The 13,142-nt window shown below is 44.8% G+C and overlaps 1 protein-coding gene across 1 annotated transcript; it reads left to right on the forward strand.

Annotated features, from left to right (window-relative positions):
• The first annotated feature begins 8,097 nt into the window (after positions 1 to 8,097).
• On the forward strand, positions 8,098 to 12,570 carry PMAIP1 (phorbol-12-myristate-13-acetate-induced protein 1). Its single transcript, XM_043444412.1, has 2 exons — positions 8,098 to 8,373; positions 10,851 to 12,570. Exons 1-2 carry the CDS (start codon positions 8,316 to 8,318, stop codon positions 10,955 to 10,957), a joined length of 165 nt encoding a protein of 54 aa, XP_043300347.1. The 5' UTR covers positions 8,098 to 8,315; the 3' UTR covers positions 10,958 to 12,570.
• Positions 12,571 to 13,142: the final 572 nt, after the last annotated feature.

Here is a 13,142-nt window from a genome sequence, read left to right on the forward strand (position 1 = left end):
GGAGGGGTAGAGGGTGCGTCCCGGGTCTCCTGGAGCGCGTCTCCGGGCGGGGATGGCGCTCCGTGTGGACATTCCAAACCTGGGGGTTAAGTGGATGTTCTACGAGTTCACTTAAAAAAAAATCATTTGTTATTGTTCTTTATTTATTTTTAAATCCTATTTATTTATTTTTGGCCAAGCTGCCTGGCATATGGGGTCCTAATACCCCACCGGGGATTGAACCCAGGCCTCCTGCAGTGGAAACCCGGAGGCTGAACCCCGGGACCACCAGGGAAGTCCCAAGACCTCACTTCTGAACCGCACAAATTTGAAGTCTGAGAACGTGCCCGTGGGTGTGGGGAAGTTTCACACTGAAATTTGCACTGTGGGTGATGTGGGGGGAAATCTCCAAGAATGATCTGCGGGAATACTGGAGACCGAGCCGGGGAGAGGAGGGCGTCTGGGGGCTTGCAGTGGCGTCTTCCAAGAGCCGGAGCAGCGCAGGGAACCGGGGAAGATCTGAGAGAAAGACCGGCACCCGCAGGACGCTTGGGGCAGAGCTGATTCCCAAGGGCGATTGCACCAGCCTCCCCGTCTGCGCTTCCAAACTTTGCAATATGGAGGTTTATCCTTTCGGGTTTTTTTTTTTTTTTTTTGGCCATTCTGTGTGGCTTGCAGGATCTTATTTCCCCAACCAGGGATCGAACTTAAGCCCCCTGCTGTGGAAATGCAGAGTCCTAACCACGACTGAAGCGACTTAGCAGCAGCAGCAGCAACCACTGACTGCCAGGTTTATTGTTAAAGATAAATATTTTTATAGAAAAAAAAAGAGAGAGGCAGAATTTAAAAACCCAGTATGTGTGGTCTCTTCTGATTATGGTCTAACTTTTTATTATTATTATTATTATGAAACAATGACTATGATGAATGAGGTGTAGAGTAAGACAGTTCGGATTGCAGAGGCTACTTGTTTACTTATTAGTGCTGGGAATTTGGGCAACCACCTTCTCTTCCTTCAACTTTGGTGTCCTCAACTGCTCTGCACCAGGGGTCCAGGGACTGGCAGTGGTGGAAAACAAGCCTTTAAGGTCTGAGCTCAAGTGGAGTTTGACTGCAAAAGGGGAAGTGAAAGTGAAAGTCGCTCAGTCATGTCCGACTGTTTGCGACCCCATGGAATATACAGGCCATTGAATTCTCTACGCCAGAATACTGGAGTGGGTAGCCTTTCCCTTCTCCAGGGGATCTTCCCAACCCAGGGATCGAACCCAGGTCTCCGGCATTGCAGGCGGATTCTTTACCAGCTGAGACCAGGGAAGCAAAACTGGGAAGTAGACAAAGAACAAGCCAGTCAAGTAGACACAACCAATTTCCTGCTAGCTCGTCCCTTGGAGGATAGGGATGTGTGATTTTAGACAGGACGATTAGGGAGTGCTTCCTGAGAATAAAATCTTTGTTCTGAGACTTGAACAGCCAGAAGGCTCTAGCAAGGACAGATAGGGAGAAAGCATTCTAGGCTTGGTAAAGGGCAAGGGCAAAGGCTCAGAAGCAGGAAGCAAACTGGGAGAGCTTGAGGAAGGCCAGGGGAGCCCCACTCCAGGGAATCCGAGGCTGAAGCTCTCTCAGTGACGCTGATCGCTGATCGTGAGTGCTGCTGGTTTAGGTTACGCGCGAACGAGGGTAGCTGAGAGCTCAGCCTTTCTCCATTTCCAAGTCTCTGTGGTGTGAAGCCGTATTCCCTGCTAGAGGAAGCAACTGCTGATTAGCCACACAGCTGGATAACAATTCCGCTTGCACTAGTAATGCTCAGAGTTTCCAGATGCTCAAAACACCTTCTAATTCCCTATTGCCCTCCTGTTACCAATTGTGTCTCTTTTTAAAAAAATTTTGACCACACCTTGTGGCATGTGGGACCTTAGTCCCCACTCAGAGACCGAACCTTGCCGCCTGCATTAGAGGGCAGAGTCTCAACTCCTGGAAGTCCCACCACCTCTGTCTTTGTTTTGCCTCCTCTGTCTCTTCCAGACCTTAATCACCATGCATTTCAGCTCTGCCTCTGCCCTATTCACAAGGCATAAGCTCTGGGTCAATTGTGTATGTATTATTATTGTTTGTAATCCTTTTCCCCTAAACCTACAGGTTCTGGATATCCAAGTTTCTTTTGTCTTCTGACGGCAATTAAGAGGCCTGTTTTCTCCCCTTTCCCTACCTAGATTGTTTAAATTGTGAGCTATAACACTCAAACAGAAAAGCATACAAAATACAAATAATTTTTAGTTAGCTGTTACTATATGCTAAAAATATTTTCATGTGTCACATAATTGCACAATAAGTTATAATCCAGTTTCAATTATTCACTGCTAATTCATATTTATTTTCTTTTCACTAGTGTGTAAGCTATTTGAGGTCAAGTATCATTTCTCAGGGCTTCCCTGGTGGCTCAGTGGTAAAGAATCCACCTGCCAATGCAGGAGACCCAGGTTCGATCCCTGGGTTGGGAAGACCCTCTGGAGAAGGGAATGACAACCCACACCAGTATTCTTGTCTGGGAAATCCCATGAACAGAGAAGTGTGGCAGGCTACAACCCATGGGGTTGCAAAAGAGTCGGACACTTAGCAACTGAACAACAACAGCAAATCATTTCTCAAGTCCCTTTTCATCCTCTCCGTTAGTGTACAGACATTATCTGAGAGGTTTGCTAAAACGTGTATTTCCAGGCTAGGGTCCCACAGACTATGATTCACTAGCCTGAGGTCAGGCAGGTCTGCATTTTAAATAAGCTTGTCAATTGATTCTGTGGGTGTATTTGCACAGATTACACTCAGACAATCATGGCTTTTTAACCCTTACACAAGACTGAATTACCTTCCTACTAGCTACTCAGTGACAACCTAAAAATCATTTTGTTCATCATCAGATATTCTGGGTTCTAATGAACTTAGACAGCATTTAGTAATAGCTTCTTCAATGAAATGCTCTAAGCTAGTTGGATTTGTTTAGTTGTTGAAAATCAGTAATTCAGCTAAAGAATACACAGGTCATTCTGACTTATTTCAGTCATTCTCCTAAGACTTGTTGGACTGTCCCACTGCCTATTTCTTACAGTTACAAACATGCTTGATGATCATTATCTGTGATCATGGCGGCAGCGGCGGTGGGGTGGGGTGGTGGGGTGGTGGTGGGGTGCATCAGAAAAGAATTAATAAAGGAGAATAGAGAAAACGGGAAATTTAAAAAAGCATTTGCTTTCCACATTTTATAATGTGCTTATAAGTTGCACTAATAGGGATCATATTAACTTTCAAATTCCTTCAAAGCTTTCCTTGAAATCATGTTTGGTTTTGTGAGCGGGGAGTCCGGAGGTGGGGGCGGATGGGGGGTGGTGTGTCACACCATCTTCAACTAAGACTGTGTGCTCGGCTACACATGCTTTCTGGGGCTGACAGATGTTTTAAACCTATTCCCTCTGAAGTCTTTTTACTTCTTATCTATACTGCTTTTGACCTTTATTTCAAGCTGCTTCAAATTCATCATCACATTTACTAAGCTCCTTTTGGTTTGTCAATGTGCAAATTGGATGAAAAAAATGTATATACAGACTTTTTTTTTAAGGCAGTTGATAAAAGGAGGTGTCAGGGCTTAAGCTGTGTCTCTCAAACAGGCATGCTGAAGTCCTCATCCCCCGTTTGCCCCTTCCCCTCCAACCTCTGAATGTGGCTTCCTTTGGAAATAGGGACTCTGCGATGTCAAATGAAGTCCTACAAGATTTAGGGTGACCCCTAATCCAATGATTGATGTTTGCATAAGGAGAGGGAAATTTGGACACAGACACACAGGGGAGCAGGTCGTGTAAAGAGAGAAGCAGAGATGGGGTGATATACCTACAGGTCAAGTATCTCCAAGGACACTCGTATCTGTTAGAAGAGGCAAGGAAGGAGCTCCCATAGAGGCTTCAGAGAGCACTGCTCTGCTGACACCAAATTGGACTTCAAACCTCCAGCCTCCAGAATTGCGAGGGAATACGTTTCTTTGTTTTAAGCAACTCAATTGGGGGTGCATTGCTATGGCAGCTCTAGGAAACTAACATAGGCGAAAATGTCAATTACATTTAATGCTGACAAATTTCAAGTCTTGCTCTAATAGAACTTGGTCCTATCCTAGTCAGGAAATGTGGGAATTTCAATAAAGACAGGGTTGAAAGAAGGGACTGTCTTTGCTGACATTACCATCTTGTATAAGAATTACCATAATGTCTATCTTGGTTGGGCCTTCCCTGATGGCTCAGACGGTAAAGAATCTGCCTGCAATGGAGGAAACCTGGGTTCGATCCTTGGGTCGGGAAGATCCCCTGGAGAAGGGAGTGACAACCCACTCCAGTTTTCTTGCCTGGAGAATCCCATGGACTGAGGAACCTGGCGGGGGCTACAGTCCATGGGGTCGCAAAGAGTAGGATGCGTCTGAGTGACTAAGCACCCATCTTTACCAGTCACGCTGTCAAGTCACCGGTGTTATCTGGATTAGTATAGTCGTGCTGCAGCCAGAGTGAACTTTCTAGAATTTGATCATATATCTCAGGTGCTTAAAACCTTCCATGGTGCCCCCACTGTCCCTGCGAAGATGTGCAAACTCCTCAGGTGGCTTCCCCCCCCACCCCAACCCCCCTCCACTGCTCTTCGGCCTCTGCATGGAGCATATTTCGTCCCCTTGGTCTCATTGCTTGGCCAACGCCTACAGCTCCTGTTTGTGCCTTGGTCTCCATGGAGATGCCCTTTCTGCTTAACTGTCCCCCCAGGAGGCCCCACAGTCTGCCTAATCCCCTGGCCCAGCCCCACGGCACCTGCCCGTGTGCTGTCCTACATCATCCTCCAGACTTGTGGATGCTACCCAAAGACCCGGAGGATCTGCATCTCCAGAGTTTAAGATGCAGAATCTGCACAGTCAGATATGCATTTGAACAAGGCAGGGGATTCATATGCACATTAAATTTGTGTGGTACTCATCTCTCAGAGGTAGGTTCCGTGGGGGTAGGAAGCACTGTCTCCCCAGAAGGAGCAGTGTCTGCCTTAAAATAGAGATGGAAATCAGTCTCTATTGGTTAAGAGGAAAGGCATCAATTACGAGGGAAAGGCATCTCTGATGATCATCAGGCTGATTTCTTGCTAACAAACATGCTATACAGGGGGCAGGGGGGAGTTCCCTTTTATCAGAATAAACAGCCTCAAGCCTACAATCCATTTTGTCACAGGTTTCCTTTAAATCCCCCCTCATTCATGTCTCATATCTTCATTGCCTGTCCAGTCTTATTTTCTGCATGAAACAGATGAATGACTATCTTATTAGTAATCATGTTTGCTATTTTTGGGTGTTTTTTTTTTTAGAAAAAAAATTTTAACACTCTAAGTGACAACACAGTCATGGCCAGGTTTGCACTGTCATTTTGGAAACTTGTCCATGAAAACTAAAACCTGGTAATAGTTTTAAAAATTGTCTTCACCAGTCCATTTTAAGAAAACATAATAGGGGATTCTAATGCTTCATGATAAATCATTATTTTGTCATTCTCTGGGTCCAAATAGTTAAGAAAGCCCTTTCACACACAGCTTCTGATTCTCTTCATAGAACGTTAAATCTGAAAAAGTTTATGAACCATTAATTCCCTGACAGCTCAGACGGTAAAGCATCTGCCTGCAATGCTGGAGACCTGGGTTCAATCCCTAGGTCGGGAAGATCCCCTGGGGAAAGGAATGGCAACCCACTCCAGTATTATTGCCTGGAAAATTCCATGGATGGAGGATCCTGGTAGGCTACAGTCCATGGGATCGTGAAGAGTTGGACACGACTGAGCAACTTCACTGGTTCAAAATCAAAATCTTAACAAGTCCTCCATAAATGGCTGACTTGACCCATCTCTGGAGCCCACCCCCGCCTTCCCTTTTCCTTCCTGGGAGTTAAAATTTGCAATTCCCTAAAAGCCACAATTTGCCTAAAGTTTGTATCTAGCATGAGTCACGTGGCCAACGGTCTTTTATGATGATAATCTCAGAGGTCAAGAGGACACACTCTTTGCAGGTAAACAAGGTATGATTTGTTTTTCTTTTGTGGAATGTACAGATTGCATTTCAGGGTGCTTAGTTTGATGAGAAGTTTATTCATTTATCCAAGCAGGAAGCTAATGGTATTCCTGAGGTATTAAGTCAATCAAAATGAGCCTTGAGAGTGGTTTTGGGACATGGGTTCAAGACTTTCAAGGCAGAATCTGCTGGGCTTGCTGGGTTTCCTGGACCCTGTGGTGATAACCCTTGAATTTTGTCCACTCTTAGCACTATGTTTTTGCCACACTCAAAACTAAGTTGCTGAAAATCGAGTAAGTTTTGTTCCATGCTTACACGGCATTGCCTATATTTCAGCAGGATCCAGTGAAAAATAAATACCTGCAGGTTTTTGTTGATTGAGTAACTCAAGGTAAATAAACAAGTTCACTTGCCTACTGGGGCCAGATAATGTAAATGAGCAAAACAAACAGCAGGAGGGTGTGGCCAACGTGAGAACTCCCGCCGGCCAGGCGTCTCTCAGGGCGGTCACTGCATCCTCTCCCAGCCCGCTCCTGCGCTTTCGTACCAAGAATCTTAGGTTGTCGAGTTAATGATTTTGCAAAGGCCGCCAGAAATCTGAGCTTTTAATGCAATCTCTCAACTTTTAAATGCTGGTAACTAACTCGAATTTTCACAAGACTGTGAACCAACCCGAAAACTTCTAGGGAGTCACGCAGCTCTAAGCAACCAATTTGCAACCTCTGCATTATATAGATAATAAAAGATATATTTATATATATATAAAAGAGGGGCTTCTCTAGTGGCTCAGCTGTAACGAATCTGCCTGCAATGCAGGAGCTACAGGAGACGCAGGTTCGATCCCTGGGTCAGGAAGATTCCCTGGAGGAGGGCATGGTAACCCACTCCAGTTTTCTTGCCTGGAGAATCCCATGGACAGAGGATCCTGGTGGGCTACAGTCCATGGGGTCGCAAAGAGTCGGACACGACTGAAGCGACTTAGCACGCACATACATAAAGAACGCTTGTTTTCTAAGAAACTGTGTTTCCTGGGAAGGCCGCAGATGCGGGTAAGACATCCTGCTTGGGATGGTCCTGCCTGGGTTCAGATCCCCCCGCTGCTCTCGGCCTGTGTGAGCTTGCGTAGCTCACCTCATCTCTATAAACCTTCAGTTTTCACACCCGGAAAGTGGCCACAGTGGTGAGAATGTCCGCTTGATCAGGTTGTTCCGAGGACAGGATGAGAAAGTCTTCGGAAGCCCTCAGCGCCAAATTCTCAGGATCTGTTCCCTAGCACGAGTGACTGCTTCTCTTTATAATAATGGAATTATTCGAGGGCCAGCCAAACATCGGGCAAATACATATTCCCAAATCCCTCATTTCTCCCCCCAGGGGAGCGTTTGAAAGTTGTCCACATAATAACCTTCTATTTTTGCTGCTGTTTTAGGCCGACCCAGGGGGAATGCACTCTACTTTTAAAACCACTGTCCTCACCCGGCGGCAGAGAACAGCCACTTCTCACCCACTTTCCTTCTCCCCCCAACCCCCCAAAGCATTTTCCAAATCCGAACAGTGTTTCCTCTTTTGCTCCAGGCTTTTAGTTTGCAGTGAGCTTCCCAACCAGTTTCAGTTTCACTTAAGCTTCTGGCAGCTTCTCTACCGTAATTAAAGTGTTCTCATTTTCCCCTGAAAACTTCCCACACGCCTCGAGTTTGAACACTGTCCTTTCCCGAACCCTTCAGGGGTTTGTTTACGAGTCTCCGATTGCCCGTTTATGATAAAGATGACGCTCCAGGCCTCCCCATCCGCAGCTGTTCCGCGAGGACAACCCTTCCCCGCTCGCAGCTCCTAGACCCAGCTACGCCTGCAGCCGAGGCCTCCGTCCAGGAAGTAATTTCGGGGCCGGATCGGGCCTCCCTCCCGCGCTGAGCCCGGCCCGGCCCCGCCTCCGGGGTCCCAGGCCGGCGAGTGGCGCGGACGCGCCCCGCCCCCGCGGTGCCGGGCCCGGGCCGGGGGCGGGGCCGGGCCTGGGGGGCGGGGTCTTGGTGGGGGCGGGGCCCGCGGCGGGTTTCGCTACGTCACCGGGAAGTCCCCGTAAGACCCGAGCGCGGGCTGCGGCGGGCGCCAGAGCTGCAAGGTCCCCGCAAGCGCGCAGTTTAGTTTCTCCTGCTCCGTGCGGACCGTCGGCTCCGACCCGTTTGCCCCGCTTGCGGCCCGCGACCTGCAGACCCGAGGTGCTCGGGTTGCGTCCCTGAGTTGCCGGGGTCTACTGGCGGCCGTCTGCAGAGATGCCTGGAAGGAGGGCTCGTAGGAGCGCCCAGCCGAGCCCCACGCGGGTCCCGGCAGGTAGGGAGAACTGGGGCCCGCGGAGATTCTGACCGGGAAGGGGGCCGGGGTCGCTGTTTCGGTCCGGGCAGGGGCAGCCCGTCGTTCCGGGGCCTAAGAGCCGGGCGGGACCCGCGCCCTGGCACGTGCTTTAGGGGCGCCTCCGGGAAGCTCTTCGGGTTTAGCCCGGGGCGCTGGCGGTGGCGAGGGAAGGGGCGCGCCTTGCGATGGGGATGCTGCTGCGTTTGAGCGGAGGCCGAAAGCCGCCTCTCCTTCGCCTGCCTTCTGTCTGCGCTCGCCCTCGCCGGGGCCACGCGGAGAAAGTCATTGTCACGGCCGGGGGCGCCGCTGGCGCTCAGCGGTTCCCGAGACAGGCCCATTTCCTCTGGGGTCCAGGACCTTTTGAGGACCCTTCTCCGTCTGACGGCTGTCTCCAGCCCCAGCACCAACAAAAGCGATAATAACGCTTGATGCCGTCACAGTTCTGCAAAGGACGGATGGAGGGTTATGGAAGCCCCGAAAGGGTCAGAAGGCTAGAAGGCCTGGCTTCTTAGTTAAAAGTATAACATTTTAAGAGTCTGTATTAGTTACAGAAATGGCGTAGGAAAAAAACAGGGGATGGTCCACAGTGTTGTTTAATCCATCCCTTCCTCCGCCCTTCCCCATCCATGTAGCTCCATTAAGTAACTTCAGGTCAGCTGTCCTCCTCCCCGCTTTTATAAATTTTATCAAACAAGGCAGACGTCTGCTAAGGAGCAGTAGCAAAGAAGTAAGACCGTGGGCTGGAAATCCGTGTGGGTCATACTGCTGTTACCTCAGACGGTATCGGGTCCCTTTTAAACTTAGTTTAATTTTAGGGGGCCCCTTGGGCGTGTAAATGAAGTGGTGCATGGCCAGTGTGGCCGTGGCTAAGTTGGCACAAGGCTGTTCTGTGTCCCTTCGGAGGGAAGAAGCTTTGTCCATCTTTTGTGATGTCCAAGAGTTCTGGCTATGTTGCAGAGAATTGCATAACCTTAACCGTCGAACTGAGCCCCCATTAATAAGGGATAGCAAAAAGGTCCCTCTTAAACTTGATTAGATGGTAAGACATAAAAAAATTGAGATGTAAGTGACATATAACATTGTCTTAGTTTTAGGTGAACAGTGTAATGATTTGAAATATGTATCAGTTGTGACATGATTACTGTAATAACTTTAACATCCATCACCACACATAGTTATGTTTTTTAATTAATACATTTATAGATGTAATAAAATCATTAAGGAAGCAACTAGGTGCTGTTTTCTCTCTTTTTTTTTTTTTTCTTGATGAAAGGGATAATTTTTTCTGTTACAATTCAGGGCTTTCAAAACGGTAGGCTGAATAATGATTGTTTTTTTAGGATTGTGTTAGTATTTCTAACTCAACTGAAAAGGACATGTCTTACTAAATACTTTTCCGAATGCCTGATCCTATAGCCTATAAAGAAATATATCTTAGAAAATTTATTAGGTGTCTTGTTAGGGATTATTCATTTTTTTTTTTAGAAATTATGAAAATTTTACCTAGCTCTTGTAAAAAGAGAATTTGGTTATTTTGAGCCTAAATAGGGTATTTGCAGGGACTGTTTACAAAGTAAATCAGTTTTTAATTTGTAGTCATAATGGTTTTTAGTGATCATGATCATGATATTGAAATGTACCAAAAAGAAGCTGAATTGCTTTTTGCACTACCCAAGAAAATCAGTTTAGGTTTGGTGTTGGTTTCATTTACTATAAAAGTTTACTTAGAAATTAGATTATAAATATTACTTTCTCCTTATATTCAGTTTATTACAGTATCTTAATCTTAAAAAATAGTAAACACGTGAACTAAACATTATTTGTTTTTTTGCTTCACTGATCTCCATAGAGGCAGTGGATTGGTACAGATTGGGAAGAACTTGTTTTAAAATTTTAAGTTATTTTAGAAAATGTGGACTTAATTTTAGAATAAGCTTTTATGAACTTGAAAGAGTTGTTTAAATGAGGATAATAATGCATTTAGATTTACATATTATGAGGGCATAATCTGAACTATGAATTATTGCCATTTACAAAGTGAGTTGTACTTGAAAATAACATAAAAGAATTTAACTTTTCTTTCTCTAGCCAATCTTAAGTGATAAAGAAAAGGATGACATCACCTGAGGCTGTGAAACTCACTCACTCTTTGCGGTGTATGACATAAATGTCTATATTTGAAAGTAAGATAACATTGCTTCATCCAGGATGCTCAAAAAAAAAAAAATCAAGTTTATTTTTGCTTAATTATTTCTGTTTATGAGTCACTATATGTTTGTGTATGTCATGTGGTATAAGTTGCTTTTCTTTCTTTACATTCAGAAAACAAGTGTACATAAAGTTAAGATAATGCTTTATAGGATAAATACTCAACTTGTCCTTGGGATGGGTGTATTAACTCTTGCAGGCTGCAGTTTGCAACGTCAGTGTAACTGATACTTTGCTTTCTTTTTCAGATCCTGAAGTTGAGTGTGCTCTTCAGTTGAGGAGAATTGGAGACAAACTGAATTTCCGGCAGAAACTTGTGAATCTGATATCCAAACTCCTCCGCTCAGGAACTTGACTTAAGAAGCTTTCGAATGAGGAGACTCCTTTCAAAAGGAAGATTCCTCAGTAGGTGCAGATTTCATCAGAAGATTCCCCAGTAAATGCAAATTTCATCAATTAGAGGAGAGACTGCTTTGTAATGGAGAAGAACGTGAAGGGAACTCTCATTTGCTTTTGAATGCTCTTGGAAACGAAGATGGATACAACACACTGACGATGGATACAACTCACATGAAGATGGATACAACAACACACATGAATTTCTGTCGGAGGTTTGCCAGAAGTCTTGTTTGGGATTGGAGAACATTAAAAATCTACTTTGTTTATTTTAAAACAAGAATGGAGGAGCTTTGAACATAGGGAATCAATTCTTTATACGTTTTGGTTTTGTTTAGAGACTTGTTCTAGTATTTTTGTTGAAGGTTGCTGCCCAGTGTAAGAGGAACTGACAAATGATTATAGACTATGGTCGGGCTGAGAAACAATATATTCCATGTTTGTTTCTACTTTTGGGTGACAGTACCAGGACACTGTAATCTTTTGGTTTATATATATTATTTTGTTAAAAGTAAAAATTCTTTTTTGAGAACACTGAATGTGATAGTGAATGTTAATTTCATAGGTCACTACAAAATATAAACTAATTTGAAAGTTTCTTTTGAGTTAAGATGTATTGTTGTTTCTGTTCAGAAGACCTTTTACTAAGTGTGTTCCAATGAGCCTCAAACTGGGAAGTGATATGCTTTGAAAAAATCGGAAGTGTTACTTGGTGCCAGTGGAATTCTTGCAGAAAAGAAAAAGAAGCATGGGGATTTTGCATAACTCGGAATAATTTAAAAAGCGATAGATTTTTTAATTGCTGTAATTAAAACTTGGTAAGATGAATATTCTAATATAACTTGATAAGAAAATGAATGTTTTTAAAGAAATTTCTAAAATCTGTAAAATGTCCTTTCTTATACTCAGTGTATATTGTATAAGAGTGATCTTTTAAGAGAGATTAAGCATGTTTTCATAATTGAGATACATACATATATTTTTCAAAAGGAACAGATTGCTCATCCAGAATGAAAATCCCATTTACATACACATGCATAACTTCATCTGCTATATATATATATTATCTATCTATATATATAGTGTTAGAGTAATAGGTAAGACAGGCTTCATGAATTCTTTTGTTTTCAATTATTAAAAGGCCAGGCTATCAACAAAACTCCACAAATATATAAAAAAGAAATAATACTGTTATGATTGAATTTCAGCAGGAATAATCTTATTTATTTTACTTATTTATCATTAAACTATTTTTTGTTTCGTTTGATAATAAAGGTGTATTTTGGAATTTTGAGGCGAGGGTTTCACAGCTACTTGAACTCTTTCAGGAAGAATGTTTTAATATAGGCTGTAGTCACTTTAGATGAAAAATTACCTCAGCATGTTTTTTCTTCAGTATTACTTAAAGCTGTTAGTTTATTTAGTTGCAAAGACTTTTGGGGGGGGGGGGGCAGCATCTGCCTAGAGGAGAACGTTTTGCTGTGGATATTTATGGTCTATAACTGTATTTATACATATATACAATTAAAACTTGATACTGTAGCTGTAACCTATTAAAATTTACCATCATTCTTTTCTGTGTGTTTATTTTTCATCGTGTAAGCTACTGAGTGTTCGTTGTAAAACCAAAATATTTTCAGTAACCTCCATGAGCAGTTACCTCCTGACCAAACCACCTCTGCCCCAGTCCTGTGGTGGGAATAGGTTCTACCGGGACATTTGGCGTGATTTCTGCTCTCTAGAGACTTCGGCTTTAATTGGGAAAAGAAGTAGGGAAAAGTAGGAAATGAATGCCAAGCAGAGGTCTCGAGTGCTGCCGAGTGCTGCCGTGTGCTGCAGATGGATGCCTGGAGCCAGGCAGGCGGTGGAGACTCATGGTCTAACCTAGAGGTTTGCTGAGGCGGGGCCCTGGTTGCTCGGGTCCGCCTGCCGGCCGAGGGGACTCGGGTGCTTTCTGTAGCTGCCCTGAGAGGCTGCCTCCCGCCGCCCCCCCCGCCTGCAGCAGGTATTGCATCATCTGCAACTAGTCATGTGCTGAAGGAGGTGTGACCCCAGCGGCCTTCCTGTTTGAGCGGGAGAGCTCCAGAGATCCCCCTGCCTTCTCGCCTCTGTCGCAGAGCCGCTCCCCGACCCTCCCCTGCCGG

Source organism: Cervus canadensis, chromosome 23, assembly GCF_019320065.1.
Source record: "Cervus canadensis isolate Bull #8, Minnesota chromosome 23, ASM1932006v1, whole genome shotgun sequence".
NCBI classification, from domain to species: Eukaryota; Metazoa; Chordata; class Mammalia; order Artiodactyla; family Cervidae; genus Cervus; species Cervus canadensis.